This window comes from Pristiophorus japonicus, chromosome 19 (assembly GCF_044704955.1).
Source record: "Pristiophorus japonicus isolate sPriJap1 chromosome 19, sPriJap1.hap1, whole genome shotgun sequence".
Lineage (NCBI taxonomy): Eukaryota > Metazoa > Chordata > Chondrichthyes > Pristiophoridae > Pristiophorus > Pristiophorus japonicus.
Window position 1 is genome coordinate 22,054,317 of NC_091995.1, and position 13,116 is coordinate 22,067,432.

The 13,116-nt window shown below is 49.8% G+C and overlaps 1 protein-coding gene across 2 annotated transcripts in view; it reads right to left on the reverse strand.

Annotated features, from left to right (window-relative positions):
- The window catches only part of dhx16 (DEAH (Asp-Glu-Ala-His) box polypeptide 16), a 61,060-nt gene that overhangs the window by 9,089 nt on the left and 38,855 nt on the right, over window positions 1-13,116 (reverse strand). For both annotated transcript variants that reach the window (XM_070861385.1, XM_070861384.1), the window contains exons 9-13: window positions 12,943-13,095; window positions 7,740-7,880; window positions 4,126-4,288; window positions 3,156-3,274; window positions 2,212-2,279 (exon numbers count right to left, since the gene is read on the reverse strand). In XM_070861385.1, the coding sequence (XP_070717486.1) occupies window positions 2,212-2,279; window positions 3,156-3,274; window positions 4,126-4,288; window positions 7,740-7,880; window positions 12,943-13,095 (644 nt within the window). The remainder of the gene's footprint in view (window positions 1-2,211; window positions 2,280-3,155; window positions 3,275-4,125; window positions 4,289-7,739; window positions 7,881-12,942; window positions 13,096-13,116) is intronic.

Consider the following 13,116-nt stretch of genomic DNA (forward strand, 5'->3'; position numbering starts at 1 on the left):
CTGATAGTCCAGGAGAAGGCACAAAAATTAACTAGTCCCTCCACCGCCGTGGCTGCAGTGTGCACCATCTACAAGATGCACTGCAGCAACTCGCCAAGGCTTCTTCGGCAGCACCTCCCAAACCTGCGACCTCCACCACCTAGAAGGACAAGGGCAGTGAGCTCATGGGAACACCACCACCTCCACGTTCCCCTCCAAGTCACACACCATCCTGATTTGGAAATATATCGGCCGTTCCTCCATCGCGGCTGGGTTACAATTCTGGAACTCCCTCCCTAACAGCACTGTGGGAGCACCTTCACCACACGGGGCTGCAGCGGTTCAAGGCGGCGGCTCACCACCACCTTCTCAAGGGCAGTGAGGGATGGGGCAATGATGCCCACAGCTCGTGGGTGAATAACAAAAAAGCTTGGCTCCAGTTAAAGACGGTGAATGGGGTCAACAGTCGGGGAATCTGCTACCCCGACCTCAGTCAGTGAGAGGGTGACGGTATGCAAGAAAGTCACGTAACAGCCAACGTCACTCTCATAACATGTGACTTCAACCATCGCAGTATAAACTAGAGAGTGGCCCAACGAGACTGTGGTGACAGAATGAGAACCAGTGTACGTGCTGCTCCAGGATTGCTGTGACCTAAAGCGTTGCCGGGACATTGGGACTCGGTTCGGATGATCGATCGGGAAAGCATCTATAATACACAAGTAGTGGAGCCTCAGAGAGGTGGATTAGTCACTGTTCGATGGATGACATTTGAGATTATCTGGCAACCTGCAATGACCAGGATAAAAGTGTGCGATTGTAGAAACGCAAACTGCAATGGAAGGAGGATTGAATTAACAGAAGCTAACTGGAATGATTTCAGTCAGTGAAGGGAAAAAAAAATTAAACTTAAAAATTAAAAGGGGGCATGAACACCAGCATCAGAATATAAGAAATAGGAGCAGGAGTCGGCCATTCGGCCCCTCGAGCCTGCTCCGCCATTCAATAAGATCACGGCTGATCATCGACCTCAACTCCACTTTCCCGTCCCATCCCCATATCCCTTGGCTTTGTCCAGTTGGGCCGAATGGCCCGTTTCTGTACTGTAAATTTGAATTCTTCTCCAATCCGCACGTTAAATATCCATGTAGAAACATAAAAGTACACAAAGCAGTGCCCAAAATGGCCAAATAGGGTAATGAAAAGAGTTAGAAAGGGAACTGTGAACGACAGTAAGCATTTTGCTTTCCACGTCAGAACAACACTGTGAAGCAATTAATACCAAAATAGCCGAGAGAAGCCAATAAGTAACTAGAAGAGCGAGATTACAGGTCTGTAGAGGTTACACTGGGGCTCCACAGTGCACTGGTCAGACAGCACACCACAGAAAGGCATACTGGGGGCGTCAGCTTCGATGTCTGTGATCCAGTCTCTGGAGTGCGACTTGACCCCGTGGCCTTCTGAGCCGAGAGGCGAGAGCGTTACCCACTGAGTCACGGCTGACACCCAAAGAGCAGCGAGGCCTGGAAGGGATAACCTGTGAAGGTTACAGATGCCTACACAAGTGTCAGTTGTGACTCAGCGGGTCGCACACTCGCCTCTGAGTCAGAAGGTTGTGGATTCAAGTCCCACTCCAGGGACTTGAGCACTTAAACCTCAGCTGACATTCCAGTGGCGTGCTGAGGGAGTGCGGCATGGTCAGAGGCGCCGTCTTTCGGATGAGACGTTAAACCGAGGCCCTCCTCTGCCCTCTCAGGCGGATATAAAAGATCCCATGGCACGATTTCGAAGAGGAGCAGATGGAGTTCTCCCCGGTGTCCTGGGCCACTATTTATCCCTCAATCAACATAACAAAAACAGATTATCTGGTCAATATCACATTGCTGTTTGTGGGAGCTTGCTGTGCGCAACTTGGCTGTCGCGTTTCCCACATTACAACAGTGACTACACTCCAAAAGTATTTCATTGGCTGTAAAGCGCTTTGAGACATCCGGAGGTGATCTCGTTGTGGTATAAAAAATAATACAGATAAAGTAAGCTCGGATTACTACCTCGTCAACGAAGAGAAAGGAACCAGAGAAATCTTAATTGATTAAAGTTAGAATTAAAACAGATATCAAGAGGAAATGGGTTAAGCAATCTCCCAGGAGGGTAACAGAGATAAACATTCGGGGTGTTAGACGCAGTTGGTTGCTCAGCCTGTGTGAGATAACAGCGCGGATCATTACTCACCTCTCTGCGGCCAGGATCATCTTAGACAGCATGGGGTCCACCGGCAGCTCTGCCATCCTGCGGCCGAGCTGAAACGACACGGAAACAAGGGTGACATCAGGGAGCAGGACACGCGAGAAGACCGTCCAGGATTGGGAATGAGAGCGGGGGGAGGGTGGGACAGCAGACAAAGCAGCGAGGAGGAATGCTGCTGGAAAACGTGACATTTTACATGGTGAGAAAACCCGGGGGAAAGCCAAGGCCATCTCATTTAGAGCTATAAAACATGCAACGACACACAAAATACACCCGCACAACAACTTCTGACATACCAAGCCGAGTTGTAAAAGCCTGCAGATTGTAGGAGGAAGGCAAGACTGAAATTTTCAAAATTCTCATCCTTGGTTTCAAATCCCTCTATGGCCTCACTATCTCTGTAATCTCCTCCAGCCCTACAACGCCCCCCCCCCCGCCCCTCCCACCCACCCCCGTGATCTCTGCGCTCCTCTAATTCTGCCCTTTTGAGCCTCCCTGATTTAATCGTTTAATCGCTCAACCATCGGTGGCCGTGCCTTCTGTTGCCTGGGCCCCTAACTGCCTGCCTAAACCTCTCTGCCTCTTTCCTCCTTCAAGAAGCTCCTTAAAACCTACCACTTTGACCCAGCTTTTGGTCGTCTGCCCTAATTTCTCCTTATATATGGCTCAGTGTTACATTTTTTGTTGTTGTCTTATAACACTCCTGTGAAGCGCCGTGGGACGTTTTACTATGTTAAAGGCGCTACACAAATGCAAGTTGTTGCTGTTGTCGAAGGAGGTTGCAAGATCTTGGGCAAGAGTGAGTTAGAAGTAAAGAATTAGAAGTGCAATTAAGTCTCGACTTCAATGCAGTGAGGGGTAAGGGGAAAGAGGTTCAGAGGAGCAGGTCTGGAAGAGGTCCCACTTAACTCTGCAATTACGTGCCTTACCTTGGTGAGCTCTCCCAGGTGGTTGAGGGCTCCCAGGGCGTACAGCTGCTCCAAGGCCAGCACAAGGGTCTCGTGAGGAGGAGGATCCATGAAATCAAAGTGGATCAAGTCGTTGATTCCTGAAAGGAGAAAGAGCGCGGGCGTTAAGCGCGTTCCACCATTGCTGGCGCCGTGAGATGGGCAGCAGACAAACGGTGCCAGAAAGACACAGCCCCACCTGCCCCTTCGTGACCGAGAGCGAGGCAGGGAGAGGTGGACGTGACCAAAGCCAGCTCCACTGCTCAGCCAATGAAAGCACCCGGCAGCAGGTCATATATCCAGCCAGTTAAAGCTCTCTGTTCAACCACGAGGATCACTCCATTTACTTGGATATAGGACCAATAAAGACACAACCGCGGTGAGCGAGCGCTGGCACTCGAACAAGCAATAGCTCCCCTGTCACTCTACCACAGGGGTCATTACAGGGCCCTATCCACGCCCCACCATCCAAATACCTTCTCCCTTCCTTCAGATGTCGGCCGTGGCTCAGTTGGTCACACTCTCACCTCTGAGTCGCGAAGGTCGTGGGTTCAAGTCCCACTCCAGGGACTTGAGCACAGAATCTAGGCCGACACTCCCAGTGCAGTGCCGAGAGAGTGCTGCACTGTCAGAGGTGCCGTCTTTTGGACGTTGCCCCTTCTGCTCTCTCGGGCAGATGTAAAAAAAAAAAAATCCCGCGGCACTATTTCGAAGAGGAGCAGGGTTAGTTCTCCCTGGTCACCTGGGCCAATATTTATCCACTCAACCGACATCTCTATAGATCAACGCATCGCTGATTGTGGGAGCTTGCTGTGCGTAGATTCTGCTGCCTCCATTACAACAGTAACTATACTTTTTAAAAAAAAAAAAGTACTTAATTGGCTGTAAAGCACTTTGGGACGTCCGGTGGTCACAAAAAGCCCAACATAAATGGGAGTCTTTATTCCTTTACCTAAACTCTTCAGCAGCAGCACCACGTTGCCCAGGTTGGTTCGCTGTATCTCTGGGACGGTCGTTTCCTCCATCTCGTGCTTGAAGGCCCAGGCGGTGTAGAGTCGGAAGCACTTCCCCGCTGCCACGCGGCCCGCCCTGCCGGCTCGCTGATTGGCCGAGGCCTGGAAATACAAGGAGGCAAGCGCTCGAAAGGGTTAGAGCACCAACGACTGGTCGGCCTGGCCAGGGTTCCGCACCGGAATGTACGCTGCTGCCCTCCGCGGTCTCCCCGCACATTACTCCCGACAGACGGGAAAAATCAGGGGGCGGCCGAATGCTCAGAAGTGCCACCAATCCCAAAGAATGGTGCATTCCGCTCTCCGTATTACAAAAAGGATATCGAGGCATTGGAGAAGGAGCAAAAAAGATTTGTCAGCTGTGGCTCAGTGGGTCGCACTCTCGCCTCTGAATCAGAAGGTTATGGGTTCAAGTCCCATTCCAGGGACTTGAGCACATAAATCTAGGCTGGCTCTCCAGTGTAGCGCTGAGGGAGTGCTGCACTGTCTGAGGAGCCGTCTTTCGGATGAGGCGACAGACGCACCAACGTTAGCGTCCTCGATCAGGCCAACATCCCCAGCATCGAAGCACTGACCACACTCGACCAGCTCCGCTGGGCGGGCCACATTGTTCGCATGCCTGACACAAGAATCTCAAAGCAAGCGTTCTATTCGGAACTCCTACATGGCAAGCGAGCCCCAGGTGGGCAGAGGAAATGTTACAGGGACACCTTTAAAGCCTCCTTGATAAAATGCAACATCCCCGACACCTGGGAGTCCCTGGCCAAAGGCCGTCTTAAGTGGAGGAAGTGCATCCTGGATGGCGCTGAGCATGCAGAAAGCAAGCGCAAGCAGCGGAAGGAGCGTGTGGCAAACCAGTCCCACCCACCCTTTCCTTCAACCACTGTCTGTCCCACCTGTTAGAGACTGTAATTCCTGTATTGAACTGTTCAGTCACCTAAGAACTCATTTTTAGAGTGGAAGCAAGTCTTCCTCGATTTCGAGGGACTGTCTATGATGATGATGATGACGATGACGTTAAACCAAGGCCCGGTCTGCCCCCTCAGGTGGACGCAAAAGATCCCATGACACTATTTTGAAGAAGAGCAGGGGAGTTCTCCCCGGTGTCCTGACCAATATTTATCCCTCAATCAACATAACAAAAACAGATTATCTGGTCATTATTACATTGCTGTTTGTGGGAGCTTGCTGTGCGCAAATCGGCTGCCGCGTTTCCCACATTACAACAGTGACTACAAAAGTACTTCATTGGCTGTAAAGCGCTTTGAGACATCCGGTGGTCGTGAAAGGTGCTATATAAATCCAAGTCTTTCTTACTAGAATGATACCAGAACAGAGAGGAATTAACCATCAGGAAAGGCTGAAAAAACGGAGGCTCATTTCTCTTGAAAGGAGAAAACTGAGGGGGTGACCTGACTGAGCTCTTTAAAATTCTGAAGGGTTTTGGTAAGGTAGACGTCGAGAAGGTGTTTCCACTTGTGGAGGTGACCACAACTAAGGGCCATGAATAAGACAGTCACCAATAAATCTAATGAGGAATTCAGGAGAAACTTCTTTACCCAGAGAGTGGTGAGAATGTGGAACTCACTACCACGGAGTGGTTGAGGCGAATAGCATCGATGCATTTAAGGGGAAGCTGGATAAGCACATGAGGGAGAAAGGAATAGAAGGATATTATTGATGGAGTGAGATGAGGTAGGGGTGGGAGGAGGCTCATGTGTAGCATAGGCACAGGCCTGATGGGCCGAATGGTCCGTTTCTGTGCTGTAAATATGATATGCCGCAGGATTGCTGAAGCGGAAAGTCCCAGCCATTAGAGCTGGAAACCGAGAGAGCTGCTTTGGGCATAAATGCTCCTTGTACGGCAACAATCCGGGAGAGCTCCCCTACAGTAATCGCTGCTCGACGCTCGCTCGCTCCCCCGACACCTCATGAGATCCGTGTCATAAGAACATAAGAAACAGGAGCAGGAGTCGGCCACCTGGCCCCTCGAGCCTGCTCCACCATTCAATAAGATCATGGCTGATCCGATCATGGACACAACACTACCCTTCCCATAATCCTTCACTCCCCTATCGTTCAAAAATCTGTCTATCTCCGCCTTAAATATATTCAGTGTCCCCCACGGTTTACTCCCGCTCTCTAATCTGTTGGAAGAAAAACAAGTTTAATGTCTGTGGCATGTTGGGCTTCATAGCGAGAGGATTTGAGTATAGGAGCAGGGAGGTCTTGCTGCAGTTGTACAGGGCCTTGGTGAGGCCACACCTTGAATATTGTGTTCAGTTTTGGTCTCCTAATCTGAGGAAGGACATTCTTGCTATTGAGGGAGTGCAGCGAAGGTTCACCAGACTGATTCCTGGGATGGCGGGACTGACATATGAAGACAGGCTGGATCGACTAGGCTTATATTCACTGGAATTTAGAAGAACGAGAGGGGAACGCATGGAAATATATAATATTCTGATGGGATTGGACAGGTTAGATGCAGGAAGAATGTTCCCAATGTTGGGGAAGTCCAGAACAAGGGGTCACAGTCTAAAGATAAGGGTTAAGCCATTTAGGACCGAGATGAGGAGAAACTTCTTCACTCAGAGTTGTGAATCTGTGGAATTCTCTACCACAGAAAGTTGTTGAGGCCAGTTCGTTTGATATATTCAAAAGGGAGTTCGATGTGGCCCTTACTAAAGGGATCAGGGGGTATGGAGAGAAAGCAGAAATGGGGTACTGAAGTTGCATGATCAGATTGAATGGTGGTGCAGGCTCGAAGGGCCGAATGGCCTGCTCCTGCACCTATTTTCTATGTTTCTATGTCTGTTGGTGTCAGCTGTGGCTCAGTGGGCAGCACTTCCCCTTCAGGAGTCAGGAGCTAGTGGGTTCAAGTCCCGCTCCAGAGCCCATAGAAATACAGATTTATACAGCACCTTTCATGACCTCTGGTCTTCCCAAAGTACTTTACAGCCAATTAAGTACTTTTGAAGTGTAGTCACTCTGTTGTCATGCAGGAAACAACCACCAAATTGTGCACAGCAAGCTCCAGCAAACAGCAATGTGATTTTGGCGATAATCTGTTTTTAAGTGATGTGGACTGAGAGATAAATATTGGGAATACATAAATCCAGGCCAACACTCCAGTGCCGTAATAAAGATGTGCCATCTTTCAGATGTGACGTTAAACCGAGGCCCCGTCTGCTCTTTCAGGTGGACGTAAAAAAATCCCACGGCACTATTTCGTAGATGACCAGGGGAGTTAACCCGAGGCCAATATTTATCCCGCAACCGATGTCACGAAGACAGATTATCTGGTTGTTATCGCATGGCTGTTTGTGGGAGCTTGCTGTGCGCAAACTAGGCTGCTATGTGTCCAAGACTAAAACAGTGGACCTCACATCAAAAAGTACGTCATTGGTTGGGAAGCGCTTTGAGACGTCCCGAGGTTGTGAGAGGCGCTGAAGAAATGGGTTTTGCTGATTTCCGCCGTGCTTTTCGACCCCACTCGCTGGTATCTCCACAACCCCGAGCACTCCGCCAGGTGAAGGGGCCGTGCCTTGGCACTTACTTTGGAGCAGGGTGTGACGATCAGAGACTCCATCCCCGTGCGTGCGTTGTAACTCTTCTGCTTGCAGAACCCGGGGTCGATCACATAGATGATTCCGTCGATCGTCAGGGAGGTCTCTGCGATGTTGGTGGCTACGACGACCTGAGAGGAAACCGGAGGGAGGGGGGGGGGGAAAGAAAAGTCAATAAAACAAAGTAGTGCTCAGTCACCGTTTAGGAGGATGGTTTGGGGGGGGGGGCAATGATCCTGGAGGCAGTCTCAGTCCAGCCTTGGGAGTTACAGACACCCTGCACGTGCCGCGTAACTTGCTCGAGAACGCTTGTCCTCGTTCTCAGGATGGAAGTTCTGTAACACTGCACGTGAGCAGACTGTTGACACAAGGGGAAAAAAAAAAATAAAGCCTTTCATGACCACCCGACATCGCAAAGCACTTTACTGCCAATGAAGTACTTTTGGAGTGTAGTCACTGTTGTAATGTGGGAAATGCAGCAGCCTATTTGCATGCAGCAATGTGAAATGACCAAATAATCTATTTTTGTTGCGTCGATTGAGGGATAAATATTGGCCCAGGACACCGGGGAGAACTCCTCTGGGCTTCTTCGAAAAGTAGTCCCACGAGATCTTATACTTCCACTTGAGGGGGCAGACGGGACCTCGGTTTAACGTCTCATCCGAAAGACGGCACTTTCGACAGTGCAGTGGGTTCCCTCAGCACTGCACTGGAGTGTTAGCCGAGATTTTTGTGGTCAAGTCCCTGGCGTGGGACCTGAACCCACAACCTTCTGACTCAGAGGCCCTGTCTGCCCGCTGGGAGCAGATGTCGCTAAGAGTCCAGATCCATCAAGTTTAAGCATAACAAGCCAGCGAGTTTGGATAACCAGTGCACATAGGACTGAATTGCCTGTGCTTCAAGGACTGATTCGCCAAGGCTTGGGGGCCCTGACGTGGCCCTGGGGCCACAGGCTGGATCACCTGCTCTAAACCACTCCCTTCTTCACCTACTTGTTGATCTATTACTTTCGGCCTTTACAGAAAGCTGCAAGCCCCAACAATTCCTGTCGCCACTTCCAAATAACATGCTCACCACGTGCCCTTCTCATCAGAGTTGGAATCGTCACGTCCCCCGTTTCTTTAAATCGCTCTGAGCTGTGGCTCAGTGGGTAGCACTCGCGGATCGAAAAGAGACGTGACCACAAAATCTAGGCTGACACTCCCAGTGCCAGTGCTGAGGGTGTGCTGCACTGTCGGAGGTGCCGTCTTTTGGGTGAGACGTTAAACCGAAGCCCATGTCTGTCCTCTCTGGTGGATGTAAAAGATCTCATGACACTATTTCGAAGAAGAGCAGGGGAGTTGTCCCCGGTGTCCCGTTAATATTTATCCCTCAACCAACATCACCAAAAAAATGATCTGGTCCATTTTCACATTGCTGTTTGCAAATTGGCTGCCGCGTTTCCCTACATTACAACCGTGACTACACTTCAAAAAAGTACTTAAAGCGCTTTGGGTTGTCTTGTGGTCAGGAAAGGTGCTATATAAATCCAAGTTTTGAGTCATTCCTCCCAACTCGAATACCTCCACTTTCATTAACTGAGCACGATGGTCCAATTCTCAGATCCTCATCATCAACCTCCGTGCACAAATGAAACGTGCCAAAGTAGGCCAAGAACGATCTGAATTGTGAGGGCATGGGACTCTCGCGGTCAGTGGCAAGTGTCACATCCAAGATATTTATTCATTGATGGGATGTGGACATCGCTGGCAAGGCCAGCATTTATTGCCCCTTGAGAAGGTGGTGGTGAGCCGCCACCTTGAACCGCTGCAGTCCGTGTGATGAAGGTGCTCCCACAGTGCTGATAGGGAGGGAGTTCCACAATTTTGACCCAGTGACAATGAAGGAATATATTTCCAAGTCAGGATGGTGTGTGACTTGGAGGGGAACGTGGAGATGGTGGTGTTCCCATGCGCCTGCTGCCCTCGTCCTTCTAGGTGGTAGAGGTCTCGGGTTTGGGAGGTGTTGCCGAAGGAGCCTTGGCGAGTTGCTGCAGTGCATCTTGTAGATGGTGCACACTGCAGCCACGGTGTGCCGGTGGTGGAGGGAGTGAATAGTTAAGGTGGTAGATAGGGTGCCAATCAAGCGGGCTGTTTTGTCCTGCAAATCCCCTGGGAGGACAGACGCACCAACATCAGTGTCCTCGCCCAGGCTAACATCCCCAGCATTGAAGCACTGATCACACTCGGTCAGCTCCGTTGGGCAGGCCACATAGTTCGCATGCCAGACAAGAGCATCCCTAAGCAAGTGCTCGATGCGGAGCTCCTTCATGGCAAACGAGCCAAAGGTGGGCAGCGGAAACGTTACAAGGACACCCGCAAAGCCTCCCTGGCGACATCACCACTGATACCTGGGAGACCCTGACCGAAGACTGCCCTAGGTGGAGAAAGTGCATCCGGGAGGGCGTGGAGCTCTTCGAATCTCAACGCTGCGAGCGTGAAGAGATCAGGCGCAGGCAGCGGAAGGAGCGTGTGGTAAATTAGGGCCACCACCCCCCCCCCCCCCCCCCCCCTTCCCTCGACGAATGTCTGTCCCACCTGCGACAGGGTCTGTGGCTCTCGTATTGGACTGTCCAGCCACCAAAGAACTCACTTTAGGAGTGGAAGCAAGTCTTCCTCGATTCCGAGGGACTGCCTATGATGATGATTTGTCCTGGATGGTGACGAGCTTTTCGAGTGTGGGATGATGCTGAGAATCCTGGAGGAAGGGATAAGGGGCACACAGTGCCAGACACTGCAATAGTTGAGGCGAGGAGGGGGGACGAGGTAAATCGTGAAGCGGCCATTAAATGATGCCAAGTTGGGGTTTTAAAAGCCAGTGGACTGCAGGAACAAGAGCAGGCCATTTCAGCCCCTCAAGCCTGTTCTGCCGTTCAATTTGATCTTGGCTGAGTGGATCTGGGAGGAGTGGGAAGGTTTAGGGAGGTGTGTAGTGGTACAATGAGTAGCCCCTGGGAAAGAATGAGTGACAGTAATTGCTTTTTGTGGTATATATCAATGATTTAGACTTGAATGTAGGGGGAATGATTAAGAAGTTTGCAGATTATATTAAAATCAGCTGTGTGGTTTATAATGAGGAAGAAAGCTGCAGACTGCAGGAAGATATCGATCAGCTGGTCAGGTGGGCAGAACAGTGGCAAATGGAATTTAATCTGGAAAAGTGTGAGGTAATGCATTTGGGGAGGGCTAACAAGGCAAGTGAATACACATTAAATGGTAGGACACTGAGAAGTGTAGAGGAACAAAGTGACCTTGGAGTGCAGGTCCACAGATCCCTGAAGGTCGCAGGCCAGGTAGATAAGGTGGTTAAAGCGGCATATGGAATACTTGCCTTTATTAGCCAAGGCATACAATACAAGAGCAGGTAGGTTATGCTTGAACTGTATAAAACACAAGTTAGGCCACAGCTAGAGTACTGAGTACAGTTCTGGTTACCACAGTACAGGAAAGATGTGATTGCACTGGAGAGGGTACAGAGGAGATTTACGGGGATGTTGCCTGGACTGGAGAATTTTAGCTATGAGGAAAGGTTGGATAGGCTGGGTTTGTTTTCTTTGGAACAGAGGACTCGGAGGGGAGACCAGATTGAGGTGTATAAAATTATGAGGGGCCTAGATAGAGTGGATACGACAGACCTATTTCCCTTAGCAGAGAGGTCAATAACCAGGGGGCATAGATTTAAAGTAATTGGAGGGAGGTTTAGAGGGTATTTGAGGGGAAATGTTTTCACCTCGAGAGTGGTGAGGGTCTGGAACTCACTGCCTGAAAGGGTGGTAGAGGCAGAAACCCTCACCACATTTAAAAGTACTTGGATGTGTAACCCTACAGGACCAAGAGCTGGAAAGTGGGATTAGGCTGGATAGCTCTTTGTCGGTCGGGGCGGACACGATGGGCCGAAATGTCCTCCTTCCGTGCTGTAAATTTCTGTGATTCTATGATTGAGACGGCCTAGAACGAGGGGACATAGATAGAAGATTAAATGCAAAGTATTTAGGACAGAGATCAGGAAATACGGTTTTTATTTTTATTTATTTATTTATTTATTTTTACACAAAAAATTTTGAGTTTGTTGGAATGCATGACGACCAAAGACTATGTCAATAGGTCAGAGGTCATTGAAGGAGAAAGGAATAGAGGGATGTGGGAAAAAGGGTAGACACATGGATTACTGCTTGTGCGGAGGGCAAACACCAACACAGACGGGGCCTAATGTGCTGTTCCCATGTTTTAATATCTACGAAATTCTATGTAAACGGTACCCAGTGTTTTTGTTATAAGAACATAAACAGGAACAGGAGTAGGCCATAAGGCCCCTCGAGCCTGCTCCGCCATTTAATAAGATCATGGTTGATCTGATCATGGACTCACCTCCACTTCCCCGCCCGTTCCCCATAACCCTTGACTCCCTTATCGCTCAAAAATCTGTCTATCTCCACCTTAAATATATTCAATGACCCAGCCTCCACAGCTCTCTGGGTTTGAGAATTCCACAGAGTTACAACCTCAGAGAAGAAATCCCTCCTCATCTCAGTTCTAAATGGGCGATCCCTTATTCTTAAATTATGTCTCCTAGTTCTAGATTCTCCCATGACGGGAAACATCCTCTCTGCATCCACCTTGTCGAGCTCCCTCAGTATGTTAAACTTTTCAATAAGATCACCTCTCATTCTTCTAAACTCCAATGAGTATAGGCCCAACCTGCTCAACCTTTCTTCATAAGTCAACCCCTTCATCTCAGGAATCAACCTAGTGAATCTTCTCTGAACTGCCTCCAATGCAAGTATATCCCTCCTTAAATAAGGAGACCTAAACTGTATTATTTATACAGCCCCGCCCCAGAAGAGCCATCAGAATATTCACGGAGCTATGGTGTCCCATGCAGCCTTCAGTGATTTGGTCACGTTATGGAGAGTTCCTGACATTCCATACATCGGCTAAAGGAAGTTTCCTTCAAAGCGCGCAAGCGTTAAAATTGCCTTATTGAACGTTATGCGGCTCATAGAAAATAGGTGCAGGAGTAGGCCATTCGGCCCTTCGAGCCTGCACCACCATTCAATATGATCATGGCTGATCATGCAACTTCAGCACCCCATTCCTGCTTTCTCTCCATACCCCTTGATCCCTTTAGCTGTAAGGGCCACATGCAACTCCTCACCTTCCTGGCACCTGGTGGGGTTGGCTCGAAGATTTTCGCCTGCATGTCCGAGGGAAGGTTGGCGTAAATGGGTAGGACCAGCAGCTCGCCGATCTTCGAGCCCAGTCGCCGGCATCGCTCCTGCAACATCTCGCAGGTGGTCTCAATCTCCTCCTGCAGAGGAAGCAAAGTAGT